This window comes from Passer domesticus, chromosome 8 (genome assembly GCF_036417665.1).
Source record: "Passer domesticus isolate bPasDom1 chromosome 8, bPasDom1.hap1, whole genome shotgun sequence".
Taxonomy (NCBI): Eukaryota; Metazoa; Chordata; class Aves; order Passeriformes; family Passeridae; genus Passer; species Passer domesticus.
This window is the reverse complement of record NC_087481.1, coordinates 58600550-58626045: the sequence shown is the minus strand read 5'-3', so window position 1 is coordinate 58626045 and position 25496 is coordinate 58600550. Positions and strand designations below refer to the sequence as shown.

Genomic DNA, 25496 nt, shown 5'->3' with positions numbered 1-25496 from the left:
CCCTGATGGGGCGGTAGCACACTGGGACCCCCCAGCCGAGAGCAGGACATCCTGCAGCCAGCGGGGAGCTCTGGCTGCAGTGCACCACGGGGAGTGCTCATGCAGGTGAGAGAGCTTCACTCTGGACAAGCCATCATCAAAGTGCTGTTGGAGTAAGTTTTATATAAAACTGAAGAAAAATAAACCTTGGATACAAATAAGTAACAAAATTAATGTAGCAGACAATGATGTCTTTTATCTACAATAGTCAACAATACAAAGAATTAGATATAAAAGGTTTCTTGGTCAAAAGTTTACTATACATTTGGAACATCTGTCTCCCTATCTCAAGACTGATAAAATACAAAGAAATTAAGCATAAAGCTTTCCAGCCCTCAAGAGATGCCATGATCCTAAGACTGAAGAAAAACCCTCAAAACCAAAACTACTGAGTCTGTTCTCCAGAACAGATACTGGAATAAAACAAAACTTAGGAAAAAAAAAAAATTAAACTCCACCACCAAACATAGTTGCTACAGGGAGCACTGGGATAAAAAAGGAATGTAGTCGATACTGAAATCCTTCCTTATATTACCTATATGATTTGAAAAAATCTGTCTTTGGGAGAAGTGAATTTGCAGATACTGTCTAAGGAAACTGAAAGGGAGGGAGGGGAAGAATTCTCACTGATGGGACCGTTTTGTATTCATTGTACTGCAAAATGACCAAGGACAATATTTCTGATGATGAAAAACAAACTCCTTCACCAGAGATTATCCTGAAGCCTTAACAACTTCAGGAAATAATTATACCCTGGGTTTTCTCCCCAGTGTTTTCAGTTGGCATTTCTCTGAGGGAGAGGGAGGCTTTCATGAAGATACTTCATGCTCCCATGCTCTGAAAAGTCAGAAACAACGTGATTGTCCCCCCTCAGCAACCACTTCGTAGTTAAGAGTCCTTCGATTCCCACTGGTCCACGTGCATGGATACGTGAAGTACTGATTCCCACTTCAGCACCTGCAGGAAACACCCAAAATAAAGGTAGTTAATCCGCTGATGATGTTCACTTCATACTAAATGTTTTCGTACCTCAAAGTTAAAAAGCTGCTTGCCTTTCAGGGACCTGCCATTCTCTGCTCCTCTCCAAATACCAATTCCATTTCCCTGATAGAGAAGCTCGAGGAGATTGTTACATGATAAATTGTAATGTTTATACTTCTGGCTACTACAGTTACTTTCAGAAAGAAAGATGCAAGAGAGAGAGAGAGAGAGAGAGAGGTATCTCTTGCATTGCTCTTAGGCTGATCTAAGGGCATAATCCTTCAAAGAAGAAAAAAAGCTGAACTAGTAAAGATTATGATCTTATATCCTTTTTTATCACATTGAGGAGATATTGGAAGACCTTAACTGGAATTTTTCAGTCATATGGAACACTAGTAATAGCGTGTAGTGGAGACTTCTGATTTTCTGCCTCATCAAGGAATGAATGTTTCCCTTATCTTCTGCAATTCACAGTAGCTGCACCTGTTTATTTAATCAGTTTATACTCAGTTTAGTTCCTACCCTTCATTCCTTAACACTGCAGGACTTACACATTGCACAGCATCTCAATCTGCCTAGCAGGACTGAAGCATTGCCTTCTTTACAGCATCATTAGAAAGAGAAATAAAAGGAAAGCTAGTCAGCAGTTTCACATCCTATATTGCATTGTTCTATTACTGTGCAGGCAGCATACTTTACTGCAATTGAATAGAGCTTCAAAGGATCCAAAATATCTTTGTGTGGATGAAATTTCTAGGCTTCAACTTTTCATACAGTACCCTTCCTGAAAACCTTTTATTAGAGAGTAAGATATGAGACTAATCCTACCTTTCAAGATTCATACTGCCACACTTTTCACACACCACAGAATTCTGCAGAGTCACAACCCTGCAATATCTTTACTCTTACCAAGTCCAAACCTATAGCCGTCAGAGAAACGGGTACTGGCATTCCAGAAAACACAAGCACTGTCCACATGCTGGAGGAAGAACTCTCCTGTTTTCTCTGGGAAAGAGGCAGAAAAAAATAAAATCCATTACATACAGAATGATCATTATTCCAATAAACACTGAACATACATAACAATACAACTTTAACGTGCAGCCTTATCAGACAGTACTTAAACAGCCTGGGCTAAGCCATGCTCATTTTTATCTTCCTCCAAGTACGCTTATCAATTAAGACACCACTGCAAATCTTAGAATAACCTCGCAAAAATTAGAAGCAAGCAAAAAGATGTCTAACTCCATTCAGTTTAGTCAAAGAGATTTATTTGCATGACCAAGGAGAAAGAATAGCTGCCCCACACAGCATCTGTCATTCAGACTGAGACAGTTACGCTACAGTCAGCTCTCCATTAGTCTCAAACATGGAAGTGTTCCAAATACTGAGAAATCCTAAACTCAATTGCTATTGCGAGTACTATTTGAGAACGACAATGCAGAAATGCCAAATGCAAATGTGTGAACTTGGAGGTCAGTAGCCCTTAGCAACAAGACAGACATTCAAGAGCAGCTCTATTTCCAGTATAAATCACTAGTTCACCAGGTCCCATGGCACTGGTTATGGTATCGAATGCATGCCTTTTAGTGACAGGCATTTAAGCTCAGCAAGAAGTACAGAAACAGAAGCCTACTTGACCCACACTGGCAGCCGCAGATCAACATGACCTTAACTGCAGCTCATTCTCAGAAGTTCTGGGCTTGGTTTGGTTGGAGAGTCAACATTTGTTTTGACACAGCTCTAGTAAGGTTTTGCGTTGGCACAGACCCAAGAGACGAACTACTACAATGTAGTTAGTTGCACTAACATCAGCAATTAGCAGTCAAACCAAAACAGCAGCTTAAAGAAGGTGCCAGGTCACTAACCATTCTCTGTGATAATCACATCCGTATGGGAACTTCCATACTTGTGGATATGTTCAACAGCCTCTTGAACGCTGTCCACCACCTCAATGCAGCACTCCAGGTCCCCATATTCTGTGCGCAGAGATTTCACTTCTGAAGGACTGAATGTCAAGTAAGATGCAAACTTTGGGCCAGCATGAATCTTCACCTGCAACACCAGGTACATTTTGTTTGTGGCTACTGACCATACCAGAGCCTTTCAGGTGAAAGTGTAGCTTCTTGTACTCAATATGGGATGGATAGCAGTCCCTGTGGTGCCATGTTTTTGACTTTTGACTAAAACAGTGTTAAAAACACATTAATGTTTTGGCTGTTACTAAACAGAGTTTGCACAACATAAAGGTTTTCTCTTCCTCCCTGTTCCAACTCTGTGCCTGTAGTACAAAGATCGGGAGCGTGCAGGAGTTTGGGAGGGGACACAGCCAACAGCTGACCAGAACTGACCAAAGGGGTGTTCCATGCCATATAATGTCATGTGCTGCAATACAAGGGGGTTAGGGGGTTTTTGAAGAAGGTAGGCATTGCCCAAGAGACTGGCTGGTCATTGTTTTTTTTGGCTGACAGCAAGGAATTAGCTTTGCTTTGTGGGTGTTGCTAGTGGGTTTTTAGTTTTGTTTTGGGGTTTACTTTTTTATTGGGTTATTTCCCCCTTTTTGTCCCCTTTCTTCTTCCTCTTTCCTTCACTTATCAGGCTATCTTTTAACCTGCAAGCTTCCTTGGTTTTGTTCTAATTTTCTCCTCCTGTCCCACTTGGAGGAGAGGAGAGCTAGCAGGCAGCTGGATGGTGCTTAGTCACTGAGTGGAGTTAATTCACAACACGCACGCAGTGTAAGAAAAATACACCTATTCTCTGGGAAACTTGGCACATAGGTGAATTAGCTACAAGGTACAGTAACTGACATGCTACGTTAGCTACCTACCATGACAAGCTCTAATTCAGGACTCATTTGAAATTACTTAAAGCAATTGCATCACTTAGTCACCAGGCAGAAAAGGCCAGTATAGCACTGCTAGGAAAACAGCTAAAATACTGACGCCAGCCTTTGTTTTAAGACAGCAACTGCAATGTAGAAAATAACTAAGGGAATGCTTCCAAATTTGCACCTACGGAAGTCTTAAGATCTTGAAGGACTTTTATCCTTTTATTACTTTATAAATTGATACGAGCCGTCTCTGAAGCACATCTCAGATACAAAGCAGTTACTGAGTCCAAAACAAAAAAACCTCACACAGATATTTTTCATTTGTTATAAAGAAAATTTTAACACATTATCAATCTCTGCCAAAACACCCAAACAATGAGAGATAATTTAGAACAGATACAGCACAGAAATTCCATGCAGATGAATTTCCATTCAAACAGGAAATTTTTAAAAGACAAGCATAAATGGGAAATAAGGCAAAAGTCTACTAAACGTGAAGGCTTTTAAGACAACATCTGTAAACCAGCATTTTCTTGTGCAACTATAAATTACTTTAATTGCATAATCCTGCCCAATATTTGCATATTTCTTGTTGTCAGGATAGATCAGACAGTTAATATCCTCCCCACTGTATAAGGAGATGGGTTAGGGTTGGTGGTGGAAATGCACTGGTACATATATTCCTCCCATCCAAAATACAGGTATCTACCCTGCACTCTATCCTTCCCAAGAAACAACTAAACAAGGCATTAGAAACTCCAAACACTGAGAACTTGCTCCATGACTACTTACCAGCTTCTTTTACTATAACCCTTTCAACAGCATCAAAATGTAGGACCTCTCTATCCTCCATTAATCACTGCCTGTACACTGTATTTGTCAAATACACAGTGCTATGTGAAAACCCTTGATTTATGTGTAATTCATACTACTTCATGGATACTTCTTCCTGATGCATCTCTGCTACCTTTACCAGAAAAACTTTGCTTCTGTCTAGACAGCTAATTAGTATGCTGGCCCTTTGATATCCTTTGACATCCTTTAACTCTCAGGAGGGAAAATGGGTGGGAACAAAGGGCACCCAAGAGGATAATTTTAAAAAACACACGTATGAAGCAAATTCAGAAAGGATAAAAACAGAAGGGAATTCACTTGGGTAAGAAGCTAAATTAATAGACTCAGGAAGACAAGGCTTTGCATCTCACTAAATCTGAAAAGGTAGAGAAAGGTTGTGTATATGCTTTGCTGGCAGAAGATTATTTTTCCTATATACAAGGAAGTATATAGCAAAGGTATCCCAGTAACAGCCTGCAGCTGTCCTGAGTAAGCTGCTTTCAGATCATTTCTACAGAAACACTTGATGCTGTGTGAAGAACCAAAGTTCACTGACATGTACAAAGACACATATGGGTAAGTAAAAAGTTATGCCATGTAAACAGGGCTACACCAGCCAGACCAAATGATTCTAAAGTTTTAGGAAAAAAACAGACAAAAATCACAAAACAAAACACAAATATGAGTGACTAACCTGTTCTACTCTTAACATGTCTATGATCTGATCAAACAACGGGGTTCTCAGCAAGTCTCGATGAATTAAGAGAGTTTCCAGAGCATTACAGGCAGCAGGATATTCACACTTTGAGTCTCTGACTGAGATTTAAGAGTACATAATTGGTTACATAACATTCACAACAAAGATTTTTGCAAAATATATAAGTTATAAATTACCACAACTACACTGCATACTCCAAAGTTCAATTACACCCATGAGATTCAAGTCACCCTCCCACTGCTTACTTATTCGTGTGACCTTCTCAACACTGGCATCCGTGTCAACATACACATGACAGATCCCTTCACTGTGACCCATCACTGGGATTCCCTTAGCAGCTTTCTGGATATTCCTGACTAGCTGTGATGAACCACGTGGAATGATGAGATCTATCAGCTTATCCAAACGGCAGAGATCTTCTACTTCCTCTCTTGTGTTCACCTGTGGTAGGTGCAATACAAAGAGCTTACAGTTTTAACTCTCAGTTTTTGCCACACTTTTTATATATACCATAGCAAAGAAACAGTTGATTTAACTCTAGGCACTTACCAGTTGCACTGCATCTCTGACTCCATGAATAGAGAGTGCTTCTTGTGTCAGATGATGAAGGATATGATTGCTATGTGCTGCCTCTTTTCCTCCTTTAAGTAGTAAGCCATTTCCACTGGCTATGGCCAAAGCAGACACCTGCCAAAGGAGTTTATTATTGGGGGGGGGGAAAAAAAAAAAAAAAAACCAAAAACAACTTTAAATGTATTCTGGTTCTTTTGTCAGAATAACACCCACTAAATAAAACCAGGATTTTTTGTTCAGTTGATTTATTAATATTAATCTACAGTTTTCCTTTCATGGCTCCGAAAAAGCATTACAAGTAGCAGCACATTTAACTACAGAAGTTAAATGTGCTAATTTCAAGAACAAGTTTTAGTTTTCAGGGTACTATTGCGATGGAGAGACTACAGTGAACAAGTCAGAGGAAACTATGGACATAATGCTTCATATGAATTGCATAGCTGTGTGGGCAATTACCCCAAGGAGACTAATTTTAGCAGCAAGAACTCTTGTCCCTAACCATTTCAGCAGAGAGTAGCAAATAAGCTCTTCCTATGAACAGCAAAAACATTTTCATCCTGCTGTCTAAAACAGCAGTCATAAACAGACATCACTTGCTCTAAGCAAAAAAAAAAAAAAAAAGAAAAATTGAGACAATAGGCCCAGCATCATCTTTGCTTCCATGTTTATCACCAGAAGAAACCGATAGCTATTGCTTCTCTTCTGTTTCAGGTGTTAGATTTCAACCATTTAAGTCCAGCAACACAAGAGGTTTTTGATCCTTTCTACCTCAGAGTACATCAGATGCAATAAAGCTCTTTTTAAAAACTTTTTTGTATTCCTCATCCCAACTTCATTCACTATAGCCGCACAATTTGTCCACCTACTTAAAAAGAACTTTAAAAGCATGCGCTCCTTTGGAAAGGAAAATCACCTCCTCTCCAGAGGTGAGTTTATTCTCTTTAGAATAAAAAAAAACCTCAGTATTTTAAGTTATTTTGCTGTTATACTGTCTTCTGGGAAAGATTATATATATCATTACCATCACCAAGCATACACTCATTACAGTATCTATTGTATATTGTTGAGATGCTGATGCCAAAATTAGCCAGGCTCACATCAAATAAGAAGTTAGTTTGGTGGCACTTTAGATGCTGATTCATAAAATAACCAGCCAGATACATCTTTCCCCTTCTAGTATCAAATAGGTAATAATAATCAAAATGCTTGATATTCTACCTCATTTGAATATTGAAGAATATTGAAAACAAGAAACACATTAGAAAAACACAATGAAGTGTAAACACCTGGAAAGTCTGCCTTACATAACTATCATGTGTCTTTTTAACTTATATAATTAGACATTAAAAAGCCATCTGATTGTATTTTAAAAGTACCTTCTAACTGCCCCTCTAGATCAGGATCACAAAAGAAACTAAACAAATAAGCTTATTTGAGTAAAGAGGCATAAGATTAAAAGAAATGTTTTGACCTGGTTTGAAAAAATGAAAAGAAAAGAATACCAAGAATTAAGACACAAAAATCAAAAATTTGTGTGGTTGAAAGGAACACAGGGAAAGGGGTTTCAAAATGCTTCAGTCTCAAAGACTAGTAGAACATGACTACACTTCAGAACACCTGGATTTGGTGGAATCTATACAACACAATCTCTAAAGGATGCTTGCAATTTCACCCTGTATTAGAGGCAAACATGCTGTTTGTATATGCTCACTTAAAGCATATTAAATCTTAACCCAAACAAGCATGAGATGCAGTAGTGGACTAAGAGGAGGGAACTGCTCCTCTCAATCAGAGACTCTCCTACAATCAGAGACTCTCCTACTATCATCAGACAAATTATTAACTGAACACAGCAGAAGCAAGTTCTGGAAACAACTCTGCATAAAAAACAGGGATGCCAAAAAAATCAATCGTAGAAGAATCCAAGCAAGAGTCCTTTGAAACAATACTTTTTGTAGCCTCTTGCTTGCTTGCCAACAGAAATACCCATTACCGTAATCTACCTTGCTTACAAACCTGTGGAAGACAGTCAGGACGAGATTCAAAGATCACGAGAAGGACACCAATCGGCACCGTAACCTGTTCCAAATCCAGGTCTTTTGCTATTCGAGTTCGTCGAATTACACGGCCGACGCTGTCCTGTGAGGATGCTGCAATCTGACGCAGACCAATAGCCAAGCTGTTTAGCTTTGAAGTAGACAGACTTAGGCGTTTCAACAAAGGGAGTGCTAATCTCCCTAAAAGAAAGAAAAAGTTGTGCTGAAGATAGATTGGTCTTTCTAGGCTCAGGCAGAAATGACTTAGATGACTGCTGAACCTAAGGAAAATTAATATATTTCCCACACCCTAGCAAGTAATTTAACTGAGATTAAAAATGCATAGCATCAAGTCTGGTAGTCACAATAAAACCCCTAAATATGATGACTATTTCACCCACCACATTTTCAATTAATGAGGTTTAAGTGATTTGTACATGAAGCAACCACACAAACTACCAACATCCAGAAAGATAAAGTTTGTCCTATTTCATGTACTGAATGCATGACTGATTTTCCTACAGACTTCTACCCTTTCAGTATTTCTGGAAGGTCCAGGCAGTAATTGCATCCTTCTGTTTTACAAACAGAAACACCAAAGCACAGACATACATATAGCATTTCTATGCAGACTGGGCAAGAAAAACTTGAATTTTCTAGTCTGAACACGTTCAAACAGTAAGTTAACCCAGCAATGTCTCCTCATACACTCTGGTTAGTGGTGTCTTTCACATAGTATTACAATTCATTATGTGTTTTTTTCATGTACTTGTTATGCCAACGTGTACACACCTCAATCCCAGCTTCTCAATGAATGCATTAGTCTAACACAGAAGAGCGGGTTTCACCTGAGCCATCTAAAGAGAAACTTCCTCAATCAGAAGGGGACAACTGATGCTTTGGCAAGCATCAATTTAAGTGTAGAGATGATAGCATTCCCTTCAGGAAGCAAACATTACATTAACCAGCCCAGGAGATACTCACTTTGCTCATGACAGTAATAGAGATATTTGTTTAATTTTTTAAATTTTTTTTTTTACAATAAACCACTTGGTGTTTTGTACTGCCTCATTATCTTCTCTGATGAATGCATCTGTTTTATGCAATGAAGGAGGCTGCAGCTGTTTACACTGACAAGACAAGTTCTCAAAGTCCTGTGTTCAATAATCTGTGTCAGCCATACTGCCCAATCCCAGGTGACAGAAGATTCTAGTTCTGCTCATTTGTCTTGAGGCCCAGAGAGGTCCAAGATGATAGTACTATGGAAGGTTTGAAGCAGTACCTTTATTTTCAGCCTCCTCTAAGTCCTTCTTGTTTGCCAAGAGAATTTCTTCCCTCTGATCTGTTAGTAAATCGGCAAGACGATAAATAATCTCTGCTCTCTGAAAGAGAAAACAGTTTCTGAACCAATTTCTTACTCAAAGTCCATGCTGTTTGACACCTAGTTCCTATAGCCCATTTATGCTGATCACATCCTCTCACTATCTTAACCTTCCCAATACTTGGGCAGCTGATTTTTCCAGCCCTCATCACGCTGAAAAAGAAGGCCAAACACTGCTTCAGCCTTTACCTTGCTTTTTATTATCTTGCTTTCCTTTCCCAGTCTTCTTCACCAAACTCACATGCCCTTCCTTTAAAACCACCTTGTACCACATCATACCCACCCAGCTGCAGAGTAGTAATATCCACTTTTGTATACATGTTGTATGCTAAACTCCACATAGGTGTGAATGGAGCAAGTTATTCCAGCCAATTCTTCAGCAGCTCGAATCACCATTCACTTCTGTGTGTTACTTGATGCTATCAAAAGTTTTATAAACCCCATATGAAAGTTCATATTACTTCACAGCCCCAAGGAACATGATCTTTTTGCTTTGATCATCTTTAAGCAGGCTACAATACAAACAATAGATCTGGCACAGAAACAATAGATTCTTGTCCCAAGGGGTTCATTTATGTTATAAGCCTGTATTGTAAAATTTTCCACACATGCACATTATTAACAATTTGGCCACATTGTTCTGTCACCTGCTCAGGCTGTAGAGCCGCCAAGGTCCTGCCACCAGCTCGAGCCATTTCAGCCTGCTGTTCTACAGTAGGGCCTGCAAAAAAACCCCAAAAATAGGCTATGCAGACCAAGTAACAGCACAGGCAGAAGTGAGCGCTAGCCCACTTGTCTTCCACTTCTTTGTTTAGAGCATGAAACAGTTTTAAACAGAAAAATTCAAGAAAAATGTTGTATCCTAATAGAGAAGTCTGTACCTTACACAAAAATACTGTTATGGCCCCTACATAAAGAATCATTACAAAAATTCTGTCTCTATGTAAGAGCAAGTGTGCAGCATGTATCAAAAAGACGTGACAAAGGCCAAAAGAACAACAGGATAGCTAAGTCACTTGGGCATAGTAGGCTACTGAATGAAAAGAGGCAAACTTTGAAAAGTTTAAGTATCCAGCTGACAAATGTATGCATGGGAACGCACAAATAGTAATGGAAGCCAAAACCCTAGTAACAGCTTGCAGAAAAATTGCTTTCCATGTCCTTCCTTGTATTCATTTTAGAAGCAAGGTGCTGAAATTATATAAAACAGGTTGTGTTTCTGTTTCAAGTCACCATGTTCAGGAAGCATTTAAAAAAAAAAATCACAAGCAGCTTGTGGAAAAACTGCCATTTTTAACTCTCCTGAAATAGCCTGTAAACCAGGAATCTTGAACCCAACTTCCATTTAAGAAGAGTCCCATGGAAACTGCCAGAGCAGAAATCATAGAGAGGTATAGTGGGAAGTATAATAAAAGAATGTGTGGACATGAGGTGTATTAGACTAATTTAAGACATCTTAAACCAGCTTTTTGAAGTGAGATTACACTTTACAAAACATGGCATTTTTTAATGTTCTTGGAGAAAAATTATGTATGTCAGCAGATATATTTGATTTTTTAAAGTTACTTGAATTTCCAAAGTGTGGGTTTTGGAAGATAGAAGACAAGGAGATTACCTTGTGTATATATGTGGTGTGTATAAACACCACAACAGTCCACAGGGACAGACTTTTGCTACTTAGCATATTTGTGATTCAGAATGGGATCACAAGATTAGAAGTTTTACTGCTGATACCAACTTATTATAGTGGGGCTAACCAAAAAGGCACTGGAGCATAACGACAGCAAGTGCATTCAAAGGATGATTTGACATATTTATACAAGAAATCCATTAAGGATTACTATACACAAAGAAATTCACTTGGCTTAAAGTGAAAGTCAAAAGTATCACTCCAGTATCTATTCTGCTAAGGTGATGGATCTTTGGTCTGCTTTTATCCAACAATTATTACACTGTTCCAGTAATGCAGTGGCAGGAAAACATTCCTACCTACCATACTAGAAGACTGAGTCATAAAATAAACTAATGATAAAAAATAAACCTAAACACTACCTTAATTCAGCAGCACATTCTATATCCATATTTTCACAGTGAAATTGTGGATATTTGATGATAATTCTTAAGACTACAAAGGGCAAAACTTCTACTCTACTCACTGCATTCTTCAAATGCAAGTCTGATGTAACAGTTTATCAGCTGGAGGGAAGAAGAGCAGGGAATTTAGCAGTTTCTACCCCTACTTCAGAAAATATCTTTCAAAATCCATTTCGCAAGCAGAGAATGGTTTTCCAGTTATTGCACAGCTCTAGACAAATTTTAACCCTAATTTTTCAGGAAATCTGTACAACTCTCAAGGTACACATTAACTCTGTACTCACCTGCAGGTTTTACCTCTGAAAAAAAAGTTCCAACTTTTTTCCCTTCTACAATATCTGTGATGACATGACCTGAGATCTTTGGGTGGGTTCCATTTGCAATCACTACTGAAGTGCCTCCTTGCAGGGCCCACAGAGCTGCTTTCACCTACAGGAAAAGACAGAGCCAGTTACAAGAGATTCACTGGTTATTTGAATCACCACTCTCAACAAGACTTCTTGGTCCACTCTGATGGCCAGATGGATCACTTATGCTTTTTTCAAAGAGCATTCAACACACTTTGGGAATCTCTGAACTTCAGTGCTGGAATATTGACATTTGCTTAATCCTTCTACAGTATGTTAAGTTTACATTACAATTAGCTCATTAGTAAGGGTCCTTTGAAATCCCTGTGTACTGACTGGTCCTAAGATTAGCCTCTTTGCTCATTTTTGAGCAGAATATGATTTCTCTCAAATCCCAGATGCTACCTGCTGAAGAGGTACTGCCAGTCATTTCCTTCCTTTATTTTCCCAGTCAAGTTTTGCCAACATGGGCAATATTATCCACTACTTATTTTTAATTATGTGTCATTTATTTAATTGCAAAAGCTTCTCTGCTTACTCACTTCTATGCTTTCCTAATATGGTTCTACAATTTGGTATTACAGTCTACAGTCACTATGAGACACAAATGCCAGATAGGCCTATCACATCAAACTCAGCTACCAAAAGATTATCAGCTGCTTCATTATTGCTCAAATTTCATGCTGATAACCAAGATTTATTCTTTGAGCCACTATCTGTTTTCTATTAGTGATGCTACAGTTTTCCAAAAACGTCTCCTACATTCTCAACTGTAGCAAATTTTTGTTACAACACCTGCATCAAGATTTGCCTCTATGTGGCTCAAAAGACACCAAGTAACTCTTAACAGATTATTACTTTTACAATAAAGTACTCTCTGACCTTGGCAGCTTTACCTTCAATACCTGGAATTGTTTAAATTATCCTAGAAGCCAGATAAGGGAAAGTAATTTCTGAATAAGCTTTGTACATTCTATAGTAACAAATGCCTCCTCCTTTTGCCACCCTCCCATCTATGCTCTGGATACTTAAGAGCGTACCTTACCTGAGTCTTCAGAAAAGGGAATCATCAATAACATAACTAGTGAAGAATTTTACTTTGGTCTTTTCCTGCTTAGTCAAGATCTGTTTTGGTTTTTATAGACAACTTTCCAGATACGTCCCAGGGAAACCTGCAGCAATTAATACTACAGCAGTGTGTATCTCAGCCTCATGAGAGACATATCTGAAGTTGAACAACACACCCATGTTTATGTATTCACAGCAATGAACACTGAGACCACCTGACTGTACACAGGACTAAAACCCATTAACTCTCCCACCTCTACTAATCTTGAGTTCAAAAACTGAAGTACCTTGGTCTCCACCATTATATCCTTCAGAAGCAAACATTACATTGTACAAACTCAGAAAGGAGAGGTACCATATCAGATTTAAGAGACAGGGATTCCCAAAGTCTTTGAATTACCACATAAGAAAGAATTGAGACTGACTCTTATTTTAAACACAAAAATACAGTTCCAAATGTCACCTTTTAAAATCTACTTGAGTGTAATTCTTTACTTGCTCTTTGCAATTCACATCGACCTAAAAGAAAAGCAAAAGGAACCCACATACCATTTCAGGGTACTCAAAGAATAGCTGAGGCTGGAAAGGATCCCTGGAAATCATGTAGTCCAACTGCCTGCTCAAAGCAGGGTCAACTAGAGCAAGTTACTTAAGACATCATCCAGTCAGGTTTTGACCATCTCCAAACAGAGAATCCACAGGTTCTCTTGGCAATCTGCTCCAGTGCTTCAGCAAACTCATTGTAAAATTATTACATTTCATTTATTCACTTGTATTTCATTCTGTGCCCATGGCCTCTTGTCTGGATACCACCGAGAAGAATCTCGTTCTGCCTTCTCTAAACCCTTCCTTCAGGTACTTATACCCAAACCTTCTCTTTTCCAGTGTAAACAATCCTAGCTCTCAGCCTCTCTTAGTGTTACAGTGCTCCAATTCTTTAATCATATTCATGGCTCTCTGCTGGTTTCACTATAGCAAGTCATGTCCTTCCTGTACTGCAGCATCTAGAACCAGACACAGCTCTACAGATGTGGTTTCACTAGTGCTGAGTAGATGAAAGTAATAATTTTTCCCCACCTGCTGGCTATTTTCCTTTCCATACAACCCTGGATACTGTTGCAACAACTGCTTTGCCCAAAGGCCATATTGGTGGTGTACCTTCCATTTGGTGTCTACCAGGACCCTTTTCACTGAACCTGCATTCAAGGCAGTCAGTTCTCCAGCCCATACCAGTGTCCCTAGGCATAAGACTCAGCATTTCCTTTTATTGAACTTCTAAGGTTCCTGCCTGCCCATTCCTGCAGCCTGCCAAGATCCATCTGAAGCAAAAGATCCATCCAGCGTAAAGCACAACCATCTCATGTAGCTCCCTCTCCTTCCCAGTTGTGAAGCAAATGTTCCATATGTCTACCTTGGCTTCCATGCCACCCATTCCTACTCGGGATTTGGTTCCAAATGTTACAGACTGCTGGTCTCCTGGGTAGAATATGTCAATAAGCTTTGCATCATCAGACCCTGGAGGGCTGTCAAAGAGTCCTGAAATAAACCATAAAAATCAGTTATATACCCTCATGTCAAGAGCTCACCCATGGAAAAAGGAAAAAAAGAGAAACCAACAAAAGCAACCAACATGAGGCTAAAAAGCTGTGTTCCACTTTACAGGATTGAAAACTTCCACCGAACCCTGCTTTTTGTGGGACTGAAAGCACAAAATTCTTAACTGGCAGACCCAAAAGGTATAGACTTATTGAAAACCTAAAAATAAGAACCCAAAAGCTCACATGCTGAATAGCAGCAAGCAAGAATAGAATTAACCAGCTAGACTAGAATGAAATACAGCTGCATCTGCTAAAAGAAACAGTGTTTATGGAAAGACACTTCTTTCCTCCTCAGGGCCTCAAGCATGTGCTGAAGGCCAGGATCTACTGAAAGAAACCCATTTGGAGAAGATGAAAAGAATATTTGACTTAAGGTGATGTGGACTGCATTGATCTGAAGCTGTAACGACTATCCTCCTCTCTCTAGAACAGGAAGTTCAACATCCATAGGTGGCAAGCTTATGTCACAACAATACTCAGAAGACTAGAGCAGTGTAAGTCAAAAGCAAGGGAGACAGAAAAAGCTAGCAAGACCCAGGTACCTGGAAAGCAATGACAAGGACTTGCAATATACCAATAATGCACTGACAGAACCTGCTGCCAGAAGAAAAAAACTATTGCAGAATAGTATTTGGTTTATACTCTTAATTCAAGATACACAGCTTTTATTCTGCATACTATTCCTGACTATCATACAACTCTGAGAAGCTAGCAGAAGTACCACAGTACATGCAGTATTCTGGGATCTGGAACAGGTCTCAGGTTCACATGCATTCTCATCCACCCAGATTCAACAGTGTGTCAGACAGTGTTTGGTTTATGCCACAGTATCAACATTGGGTATAGACCTTAAGGAGTTATTGTAGTACATTGCAATTGTCCTTGTAAAACAGATTAACTGAAGAGATCAGTAAAACAGGAAAAGAGGTTGGTTTGACAATCTGATGTGCTTCACTAAAACCAGAAATTAAAGAAATTACTCACAAACCTTCCACATCTGAAAGAACAATCAGGAGATCAGTTTTCATTTCCACAGCCAGTCGTGCTGCCAGACTGTCGTTATCCTTCACACTAATTACCTGCAATACACATGCATATCAGAAGCACAGAACAGTGTGAGAAACTTAGAAAAATTTGGTGCTAATATAAAAAAAAGCAATTTACCTCAGCACTAACAAGTCCTTCTGAGCTACTTTTTTTTCACACCCACTGGAAACTTCAAAGGTGATCTTTGTGTGAAAGTACATATGCTTCAGTAAAGTGGTATCCAAATGACAAGCAGTGTCATCAGTACTTGCATTTCTCCACCTTAGCACCCAGTGACAGGGCAAGAGGCACTAACTGTCACTGTTTTTAAGAAGGAGTGCTGGATTAGATGTCCTGCAGAGGCATGCCTGCTTTTGGAAAAGCAGACAATATTTGCCCTGGTTTCACCCCATAACACTGTATCATGCCAAATACAGACAAGTCCACACAGTCTTCCAGTACTCTCTGTCCACATACTAATTCTGTATCTTTGTTTCTCTGCTGTAAACTTCAGAGGTCCCCTGTTATGGCATTAGTCAAGTACACATTAGCACTGCACCATCTGCAAGCAGGACCCCCCTCCGTTGCAATACTTTACCCACATTTACCCCCTGCAGATCACTGTTAGGCTCTGGAGGTGGAACAACTGCATCATTAGTGTTAATTATAGGGACAATATTCATCCTTAAAAGCTCATGTAATGTGCCATTTAAGTTGCGACGCTTCTGCTCATCGTGGAAATCCAGATTGGTGACTAAAATCTAAAAGGAAGAAAGAAACTACTTAGCCTACCACCTTTCCTGTGTATTTACATGTCATAACAGAGCAGTCATGCCTTTTGGGTCTCTACAGAAACAAAAGTCACATTTAAAAGACACAGAATACAAGTGAGAAATATTCTTTCTACAATATTAGCAGGTTTTTTCCACTGTAGCCTGTAATAGCCTATCTCAAGCTGACACATCACACACTCCAAGAATGAATTTGGAAAACAAGAATGTAATCAGAACAGAGATGCTCACGATAACTACTAAGGCCCTAGAGAAATCAACAGATTGCTCAAGATGCTGCCTTTCCAGTTATTCCTCCCACTTTAATGTTCCTACTTGTAGTAAGCAGAAGGCATGCTTTATACCAAGACTTCTTCCACTCACTAGAACTCATTTACTCTTCTGAAACAATCTTGCCTCCTGCACGCAGATAGCATCCCTTTCTTTTAAGACAAAAAACACCCTCAATGTCTACTCTGGAGAGAATTTTCTTTGTTTTTACTCTGTCGTTGGACATTTGAGAACTAAGCAAACAACTCCACCACTCAAAATGTACGATAGAACTTGGAATCAATGTGTATGCTAAGTTTTTCTGCATGGACAATTAATTATTTTATATCAAAGGAATGACAGTTATCTACAGATTTGAACAAGATTACAATCCATATAATGACCTATAGTGATTTTCAGCTATATTATAAACGATTTGGCCATATTGGCTCTACCATAGTACAGTAAGAAGTTCCTCCAAGAAGACTTCATACTAGGCTCCTAAATTTGTTAAAGTGTCTGAACTAATAAGGCCTTACAGTTAAAGCAATTCTGTATTTTCAGAGTGTCTAAGATAAGCAAAGCCTGTTTAAGAGTAGTTCAACTGATACACTTGCAGCCTGCAGTATAAGACCCAGGCCAGGGATACCATCATCCACAAGCTGGAAAGGTTTGAAGAGAAAATGGACATCAAGTTCTGAAGTGTGGATATGCACTTCCATCAGCTTTACAGAATGTGTCACAATTTAGCCACTTGCAGTTTTTAAACCCTCCCTTTGGATCATCAACTTCAGCTTTTCTGAAGACATCTTAACAGACCCTCCCTGCCTATAGAAGAGCAGGACACACCTGAACTCCAAAAATAAAACACAAATTCATTTTATATTGACAATAGATAACTCAGTTTCAGAAATATTTAGCAAGGCACTCTTGTATAAGCTACCATTTATGTGACAATAATAAGCTCCAAAAGTAGCAAGTCAATCTAGGAAAGAAGGGAGCGCCTTACCTGAGCTGCACAGATGCTGTACTGTGTAAACATGGCCTCATACAGAGCCATTAGTCCACTCTGTCCAGCTGCTGCACAGGCTCGGGCCTCCAAGACCGGAATGGCCTACAAAGACAAAGAGCAACTGTCAGGCAATGGCACACAAAGTACCAAACACTCAGGGAAAAGAAGGAGTGCCACCAGCCTCTCACCATATCTTTTAGCTGACTCTGGCCTGAATGAAGTGCTTGCCTCACACTCTGAGAAAGCAAGATCTCATGGCGCAGCCGCTGCTTTCCAAAAGCTACAGCCCCACTGGTGACAATCATCATCTCTCGGCCCTGATTTTGCAGCATTGAGACCTGTAAGTACAGGAAATTAGAAACAGGGTCTGGCATATGATCAGTGAGAGCAAAACAGCCCTGGCTACTATAACGTTGTGCTCACCAATTCCTGTTGACACAAGCACCTTGATTTCTCCATGGATGTGCAAAGCAAGGCATCGTGAATGCACACGATACTTCTGCACACCTTCCTAGCCACGTGGAAGCTATGCCAAGTACTGCATGCAATCTGTAACTTCTTACAAACCTTCTTTTCACAATATGAGCTTTTATGACAGAAAAACGCTTTAATCCATTCCCAAAACTACCATTATACAGCAATTTTGAATTCTAGAAGTGAAGAGGCCAACTCCCAATAGTAAGCTTTCAATTACTTCCTCCTTACATGTTTCTGGCCAGACCCTTTTCAAAGCCCCAAAGCTAAATGTGTTACATGAATTCAATACATTAGGTTAACTCTACTTCCCTGAAAGGACATGTCCAGTGCTCACCAAGATAGCCCTTTCATTTTGGAGAAGAAATACATGAGTTGATCCCATCCGTTTTTCCTACAAGTAATGAGATTTCAGGCTTTTCTCTGGAAGAACTCTGCTAATGCTCAGGTGATCAAGAAGGGTTGACTCATTTTGCAGAGTCCACATACTTCAGTGCCACCTTCCCACTAGAGACAACTAACGCCGCAGCCATGTCTTACTTATTGCACAAAAAATATCACTGTGCATATCTCTCCCTCTATACTGGGTTTGGCCAAGATGAAGTATAACATTCTTTATAGGGGTCTGTACGATACTGTGTTTCAGATTTCAGTTCTAAAACAGTTCTGGTAACATTCCAATGTTTTGCCTATTGCTTAATAGTGCTTGCATCAAAACCTTATCATTCCCCCATGAGGACCAGCACTAGAACAGTCATCAATGCTTTCCTGGTTCCACTATGTCTGATCCCAGCAGGTAAGCTAGCAGCTGGGCACAAAGTTCAGACAGGACACATTTAAGACAGCTGACCTTAAACTGACCAAAGGGACTTTTCACATCATATTATGTCACACACAGTAATAGAGCTGCAGAATAGCAAGACGCAGGAGGTTGTCTTCCAAGGTGGCCACCACTCAATAACTAGCAGAACATTGGTCTGCTTATGTGACGTAGCGATTGCCATCACAGATTACTTTCCCCCTCTCCTTGACTTATTAAACGATCTTAATTTCAACCCGTGAGTTTTCTTACTTTTGCTCTTCCCATTTTCTTCCCAAACCCACTGGTGGTGGGCACAGGCGAGGGGAGCAAACAAGAATCTGTGTGGAAGCTCAGCTGATAGTCAGGGCCAGCCCACCACACCTTCAAAAACCAATTTACTGAGTTATGTAGTATATAGTACTGCAGCATAGGGGGTTGAAAAGGGAAAGGCTAACACATTGTTTTAAAGAGTATCAATACTTCATGATGGTTTGCTACAATCTTCTGTAGCATCCAACAATCACTGAGTACCTGATATTAACACAAATGTTCAGTCACAGAATTACCTGCTCTACAATAGAAGCCAGTCTCCCGAGGGCCAAGCCACACTCATCTCCTCGAGTAACAACAGCACTACCCAGCTTTACTACAATCCGTTTTGCATGCTTCAGCTCACTGCGGTGTGCAAATGATTTTCCATGTGCACGGCTGAGTGGCACGGTGATAAATGGAATGTTGCTCCAACAACGGATGGATTCATTCCTTAACCTTTGGTTATGGCAAGGGAGATCTGTGAAGAAAGAGAGAAAAGAAAGAGAGAAAGAGAGAGAGAGAAAGAGAGAGAGAAACAAAACCAGTTTTAAGTGTTTCATTCAGACTTTTGACCCTTCACAATACACACTTCCCAGTAACTGGGAATAAGAAGCTAGCTTTCCATTCACCAAAACAAAGTGAGAAACAGGAGTATCTGAGCAGCATTAACCATCCCTAAGGTATAGAAGGCAATATCCCATGCATCACAGAGCTCTGACTCTGGGAATATAGAAAACCAAACTGAAAGACACTGTAAGACAGCCTATATAGCTCACATCTCAAGGACTAGTTTTAAAAACAATCTCCTTCGCCTTGCCTCATTAGATAACAGTTTAAGAGAGTTTTCCTGTCTGAAGTAGCACGAAAAGCCTGACTTTTAGAAAAGAAACACAGCTTTTACAACATCTCTAAGCCAGGTATTTTTGTGCATTGCTGAACCAGGGAAAATGAAGGGCCATGACAGATATACGAACTGTAAGTCACGTGGTGACATAGTGGTGTTCAAGCCCTTGAACAGGCCTCTTGAAGATGTGTTTGTGCTCCAAGCCTGTCAATGTTCAGGTGGCATTTGGACAATGATGATAGTGTGCTTTAGCTAGTCCTGAAGCATCAGGCTGTGGAACTAGCTGGCCACTCTAGGTGTCTTACAACTAACTATTCTGTTCTAGTCAGTCCTAACCAATGTATCATCTGAAGATGCAGAGGCATCTTTACAAATTAGTGAACATTACACCTTACTATTTAGTATTTGCCTAACCTACACAGTATAATCAGAAAGGAGTTTATTTCCAGTTCTCTTGGCTTCAAGAGAAGGGTTTAGAAGGTTCCAAGAAGGTAGCTGTTGAGAGCTAACCAGTATCTGGAAAGAAACCATTTACTTTCTAAAGAAAAATAAGGGAAAAGACACAGTTCTAGAACAAGCTGAGAATTCAATTCATCCCCACTAAAGTCCTAATCATTAATCTTGCTCTATGGCCACATAAATCTACTGTTTTTTGTTATTTTACGCTGGACCGAGATGTGAAATTGGCTCCCACATTACACAAGCAAAACATTTATGGAAATGCAAGCCCATTAACTTGCTCCACATGCAACTAGGAGGAACTGACATAGCCATCTAGTCCAGGTTTTGGACAAGCAGGCTTAAAGGAATTCCAGTTTTTATATCCCATACCTGTCAACAGTTTCACTTCCCTAAAAGAAAGGAACACACATGAAACATACTTAAGTATTTGGAACTGCAGATCCTTCACTCTGCAGCTTGCACAATGCTTGCCTCTCAGGAGTAAAGAAGCAGAATTTCAAAATACACAAGCTGAACAGAACAGAAAAAAAATGTGGAGAACAAACAGAAAACAATGGAGAACAAAAAAAAATCCCTTTGATAAATGATGACTCCAGCTTTAGATCACAACTGATGAAGTGACAAGAGTTGCTCCACTGCTGGATACTGTCAATACTTAGGAACAAACTTCTCATAGGTAGCACTGTGAAAATTACTGACTTCATATTATGAGGAATACTTAGAAATGTTACAAATACAGAAGTCAACAGAGCTGTAGCTCATAAATAAAAAGTTTTGAATTTTCAAGATTTAACATCTCATTCATATACTTGTTAATAAAAGAGAACTGTTAATAGACAGACCAGTGGGAAATTAATCTTGCATGGAACGGTAAACAGCTACTCCCTTGATCTAACAGAGTTTATCTATCCTTACCTTTTGTATTTCAGACCATTAATCAAGCAGACACTGAATGGGTCTCTTAAATTAGGTTTTCAGGGAAGAACTATTTACAGGGAACCTATGTATTTACACTTAGGTTTCCTGCATGCATCTTTCCACTTGAATTTAATCCAAGGAAATTTGAGTTTTGCTCTTTACTTTACTCAAGACATCTGAAAATGCAGATGGGGGAGAAGACACAATCAGATCTTGTTTTCCATGAATGTATGAGGTTGAAATAAGGAACTTTTACAGCAGCAGTACTTTTACAACTTTTTTTTTTCCTTGAAATGTATGTCAGAATGAAAAATACACGGACATCCAGCTGAATATTATTGAGTTAAGGGAGAAAGTAACACTGAGAAAGTAGAGCTTCCACTACAGTTCACTTCAGAGGTTGTAAGTTTTGAATGATATTAATGAGATGGTTTTCCTTCCAACATAGGAAAGAGCAGAGGCATGTTCAGACACATACTGACCAACATTTTAGAAATGTGTGCTTTCTCTCATACATACATAAACGGGAAATGGCTGCGATGGCATGTGGCGATGACATAAAGCACCATCCAGGGGAACGGACAAGAGGGCTCAGAGCAGCTCGACACAACATTTTGAGATGCTTCTGCAAATCAGGGATATCTGCAAGTTAAAACGAAGGGAGGATGGTTAAATAGCAATGACTTTCCATCTATATTTCTCTCCTCACCCACTCTCTCAGTCCAACTCCTCTTTTCCTGTACCATCTTAATACAATTTCCTCATGCCCACTCTCCATTTTGCAGAATTTGCTCACGGACTATGATATAGAAGAAATGAAGGCCCCTCTTCCTTACCTGCTGCCAGATCTTTACTAAAGGTAAAGAATAAAACATGGCTCCCTGAGAAGGGAAAACACTATTAGTGAATGTACCTACAATGGATAAAAGTAGTATTTTTTTCATGGAGAAGCCTGGAAGATAAAAGTAGAGAGACTGTATTATACAGACTTCTCTGTACACCTCACAATAGAGCATCTACTATATTTCTCATGAATCTCAGCCCTATTTAATATAGGAAATATGCTCATTCACGTTTCCCTGAACACTATCAAATTACAAGACCTCATCCATGATTACAAGTAAAGACACAAATTTCCAAGCACTTGGCATTAGTTTCCCTTGACTAAACTTTTAAACACTAAAAGTTACTAGAGTAAATACACAGCAAACAAGGGATACACAATTAGCCATCTCCTATGACAGGTCTAGTTCAAGTAATGCATCTAGTCTCACCATGGAAACAAATGAGATTAAGAAGAATCCAGCTCTCCCAGACAGCATTTAAACCACAAAACTTCTCCTTCCCCTTTTACAAAACTTTGCTTCCTTTCCTTACTTTCAATCAATTTTCAAGCACCATTGAAATAAAGCAAACAAAACTGCAGAAACTATGGTACACTGAAAACACCACAAGGAGACCTTATAGTATCTGCACTGGAAGACTGCTATTGCAAATACCAGGACATTTACAGCACTGACAGATGTGGCATACATGTACATGAACACTTGAAGATCCTCATTACCCTGCATCAGTGTACTATTATCCCTCATTATAATCCTTACCAAAATATACACGTCTACATCAGACAAGGCAGCCACCAGCACATAATGTTCCTCCTGTTTTGTCTAGTAAAGCTTACATTGTATGGAATTTTAATATTAATCTGCAATATCCCTCACAGTTCTGTATTTCATGTGAAATATTGGCCATTGCCAGGATGAGGCAGACAAAGGACTCTGAGCAGATCATGCAACTAAGCAAGTAGCCAAAGTTCTCTGCTCATAACAGGGTAAGCTTAAAGCTGGGGAACAGTAGTACCTAGACAAAGGTTCCCCCTTTGAACCCTTCCCAGGCATCTCATGAGCCTGCCTCTGGGGTTGCACAATTCTCACTATTTATGCTTCAGCCTTCCACCTTGAAGCTCACCTTGACCTCTTCTGTTAGACACTGTCTTCTCAAGGGGGTCTTAGCTGGGTCTCAGAGAGATGCTCCAGATCCAGCAGCTCCTGACATGAGCTAGCAAACACCAGGTCCTTTATCCCGACCCCCTTCCACAACAAATACCCTGAGTGGAACTGCCCAGTCCCCTTCAGCTCCCGCTACAGGCTATGCCCCTTAAAGGACAGAAACAGGCATGCTACCTGAAGTCTCACCTCCAGACACCTCCTCTTAAGTGTCCTGTCAGACCTTCAACTCCTGCTATAGTAACAACCTCCACTTGGTGCTTCGCTGTCACAGAATACAGACCCACACTGGCCAGATAAAACTGTGCCATCTCCTTGGCTGTTCCTACTGATCTGCTGGAGAACCACTTCGCATTCTCACTACAGGCTGCTTGCAACTAAGAGCAACCTTGTCCTTCTGGAAGACTGCCTCCTGTTTCCTTTTGCCAGAGACAACTTTCCTAAAAGCAGACAGACAATGAAGAGTGAAAAGTGTCAGTGTGGATCTTCTGAAGGAAAAAGATTATAAAATATAGCATGTTTTTGAAACTAGGTTGTGAAAGAAGGCAAGGAGAGCAAGTTAACAAGAAAACAGCGAGTTTAAAACAGCATCAAGCATCAGTTTGTGAAATGGAAATGCATGCTGCCAGAAAGGACAGAGCACAGTTTACAGTATGATGTAAACTACAGGCCTTCTTTCAGGCTAATCAAACTCCTTCTCTCTTCTCAGTCAAGGATTTGAAGTTAATTTCAATCCTCATTTGCCATTCCACGCACATTTCCACCACTTTCATAGCTGGAAGGATTCTGACATTCAGTGACAAAAAAAATTTTTAATTTAAAATCTTTTTTTAAAAAAATAAAACTTTCCTGCCTTACTTGGAGGAAGCAATAAAAAAAAGCAAAATGCATTATTCAGGTATTCCTCCTAGTATCAGCTTAAATTTTTTTCCATTACCAGAAAAACCTAATTCTTCCAAACTAGTCTCCAAACATGAGCTTTAAAAACATCACTTTCCTATCATCTTTTTAAATAATGAAAGTTACCCTTGTACTATTGCTCGAAAAAACAATACCATTACATAGTTTTCATGTCTTTATTATCATAAAAACAGTTGTTAAGTAGCACTGTACATTTACGTGCTGTTCCAGGTCAGTGTAAAGAGACTTAGTTACCCTCCAAAGCAACCAGCCATCTCAAATCGTAAAATCTGTGCCTTGGAAAACCGGAGTCTATAACACTGTTTGTCGAGTCTGCTGGCTGCAAAGCCACAGCATGTCCACAATTACTTTTAGTGAATTGATTAAACGAAATAAACTGTTTTCACAGTTTTAGATATAAAGGTAAATATCTGAGCATTAAGACATTCCACAAGTAAAAAAATCTGGAAGTCAAACTCTGATCGACAGAACTATTTTGCAGAACACTTAAGCACAGAAAAAGAGATAAATCAAGTTCAAAGGAAATATACACATTTCCTGAATTTCTATGAAGTAAGTCTTTCCCACAACACAAATTTTAAGTGCTCGGTAACATTCAGAGGCTTTTACTATTTAAACCGCTTCATTACCTTAACAACTGCAACTTCTGCAAGGGAAAAAAAAAAAATCTGCAGTTCTTCGTGCAAACTTTAACCCTAGAAACATTCCCAGAGGGAAGCCAGTTCAGAAGAACTGACTAAAATAAATTAAAACTTCAAATAAATGGTCTTTAGAGCAGCTCGCATATAGGTTCACCCGGGTTCTGCAGAGGGTACACGCGCAGAGAAGCGGCAATTCAAATCATCAGGTACTATGCGATTCCTTCCTCTCAATAACGCATCCCAGCAGTACAGTGCGGTCACGGCAGCACTGCCTGGCGCAGCAGAGCAGCACCTTGTCCTGGCTCGGAACCCCTTCGAGTGCTTTACAGGGCAGTACCTGCAGGAGCCTGGTATTCTATTCTGCCAAATCCAGCCTACAGACGAGTTCTGCAGCACAGGAGGGGCGGTGGAGCAGCAGCACCGGCGCAGGGCCGGGCCTCGGCGGCCTCCCTGCGGCGCGGGGCCTGAGGGGCCGCGCGGCTCTCCCCGGGGTTTCCGGACCCCGCGCGCTCCACACCGCCGCGGGCCCGCGGAGCAGC

General features: G+C 39.9%; 1 protein-coding gene across 5 annotated transcripts; it reads right to left on the bottom strand.

Annotated features, from left to right (window-relative positions):
- Nucleotides 1-136: 136 nt before the first annotated feature.
- ALDH18A1 (aldehyde dehydrogenase 18 family member A1) lies at nucleotides 137-25496 on the bottom strand. Of its 5 annotated transcripts, XM_064431688.1 has the most exons (19): nucleotides 25295-25495; nucleotides 23585-23835; nucleotides 21909-22031; nucleotides 19420-19643; nucleotides 17766-17915; nucleotides 17575-17679; nucleotides 16128-16286; nucleotides 15488-15578; nucleotides 14313-14437; nucleotides 11771-11915; nucleotides 10040-10113; nucleotides 9294-9393; nucleotides 7992-8212; nucleotides 5952-6089; nucleotides 5648-5843; nucleotides 5379-5500; nucleotides 2889-3075; nucleotides 1930-2025; nucleotides 137-996 (listed from the first exon to the last, which is right to left on the bottom strand). In XM_064431688.1, exons 3-19 carry the CDS (start codon nucleotides 22000-22002, stop codon nucleotides 815-817), a joined length of 2409 nt encoding a protein of 802 aa, XP_064287758.1. In that variant the 5' UTR covers nucleotides 22003-22031; nucleotides 23585-23835; nucleotides 25295-25495; the 3' UTR covers nucleotides 137-814. The 5 variants fall into 5 exon arrangements, with proteins under 5 accessions (XP_064287758.1, XP_064287760.1, XP_064287757.1 ...); XM_064431690.1 differs by lacking the exon at nucleotides 23585-23835 and having other exon boundaries at nucleotides 16134-16286; nucleotides 25295-25496; XM_064431687.1 differs by lacking the exon at nucleotides 23585-23835.

What these genes read in the sequence shown, in the direction of transcription:
- ALDH18A1 (XM_064431688.1), bottom strand. Translation starts at nt 22,002, where the DNA reads ATGTTGTGTCGAGCTGCTCTGAGCCCTCTTGTCCGTTCCCCTGGATGG. An exon ending in AGAGGAGGCTGAAAATAAAG is followed by an intron (nt 8,213 to 9,293) that starts GTACTGCTTCAA and finishes TCTTTCTTTTAG; the next exon opens with GGAGATTAGCACTCCCTTTG. An exon ending in TCAGAGATGCAGTGCAACTG is followed by an intron (nt 5,844 to 5,951) that starts GTAAGTGCCTAG and finishes CACCTACCACAG; the next exon opens with GTGAACACAAGAGAGGAAGT.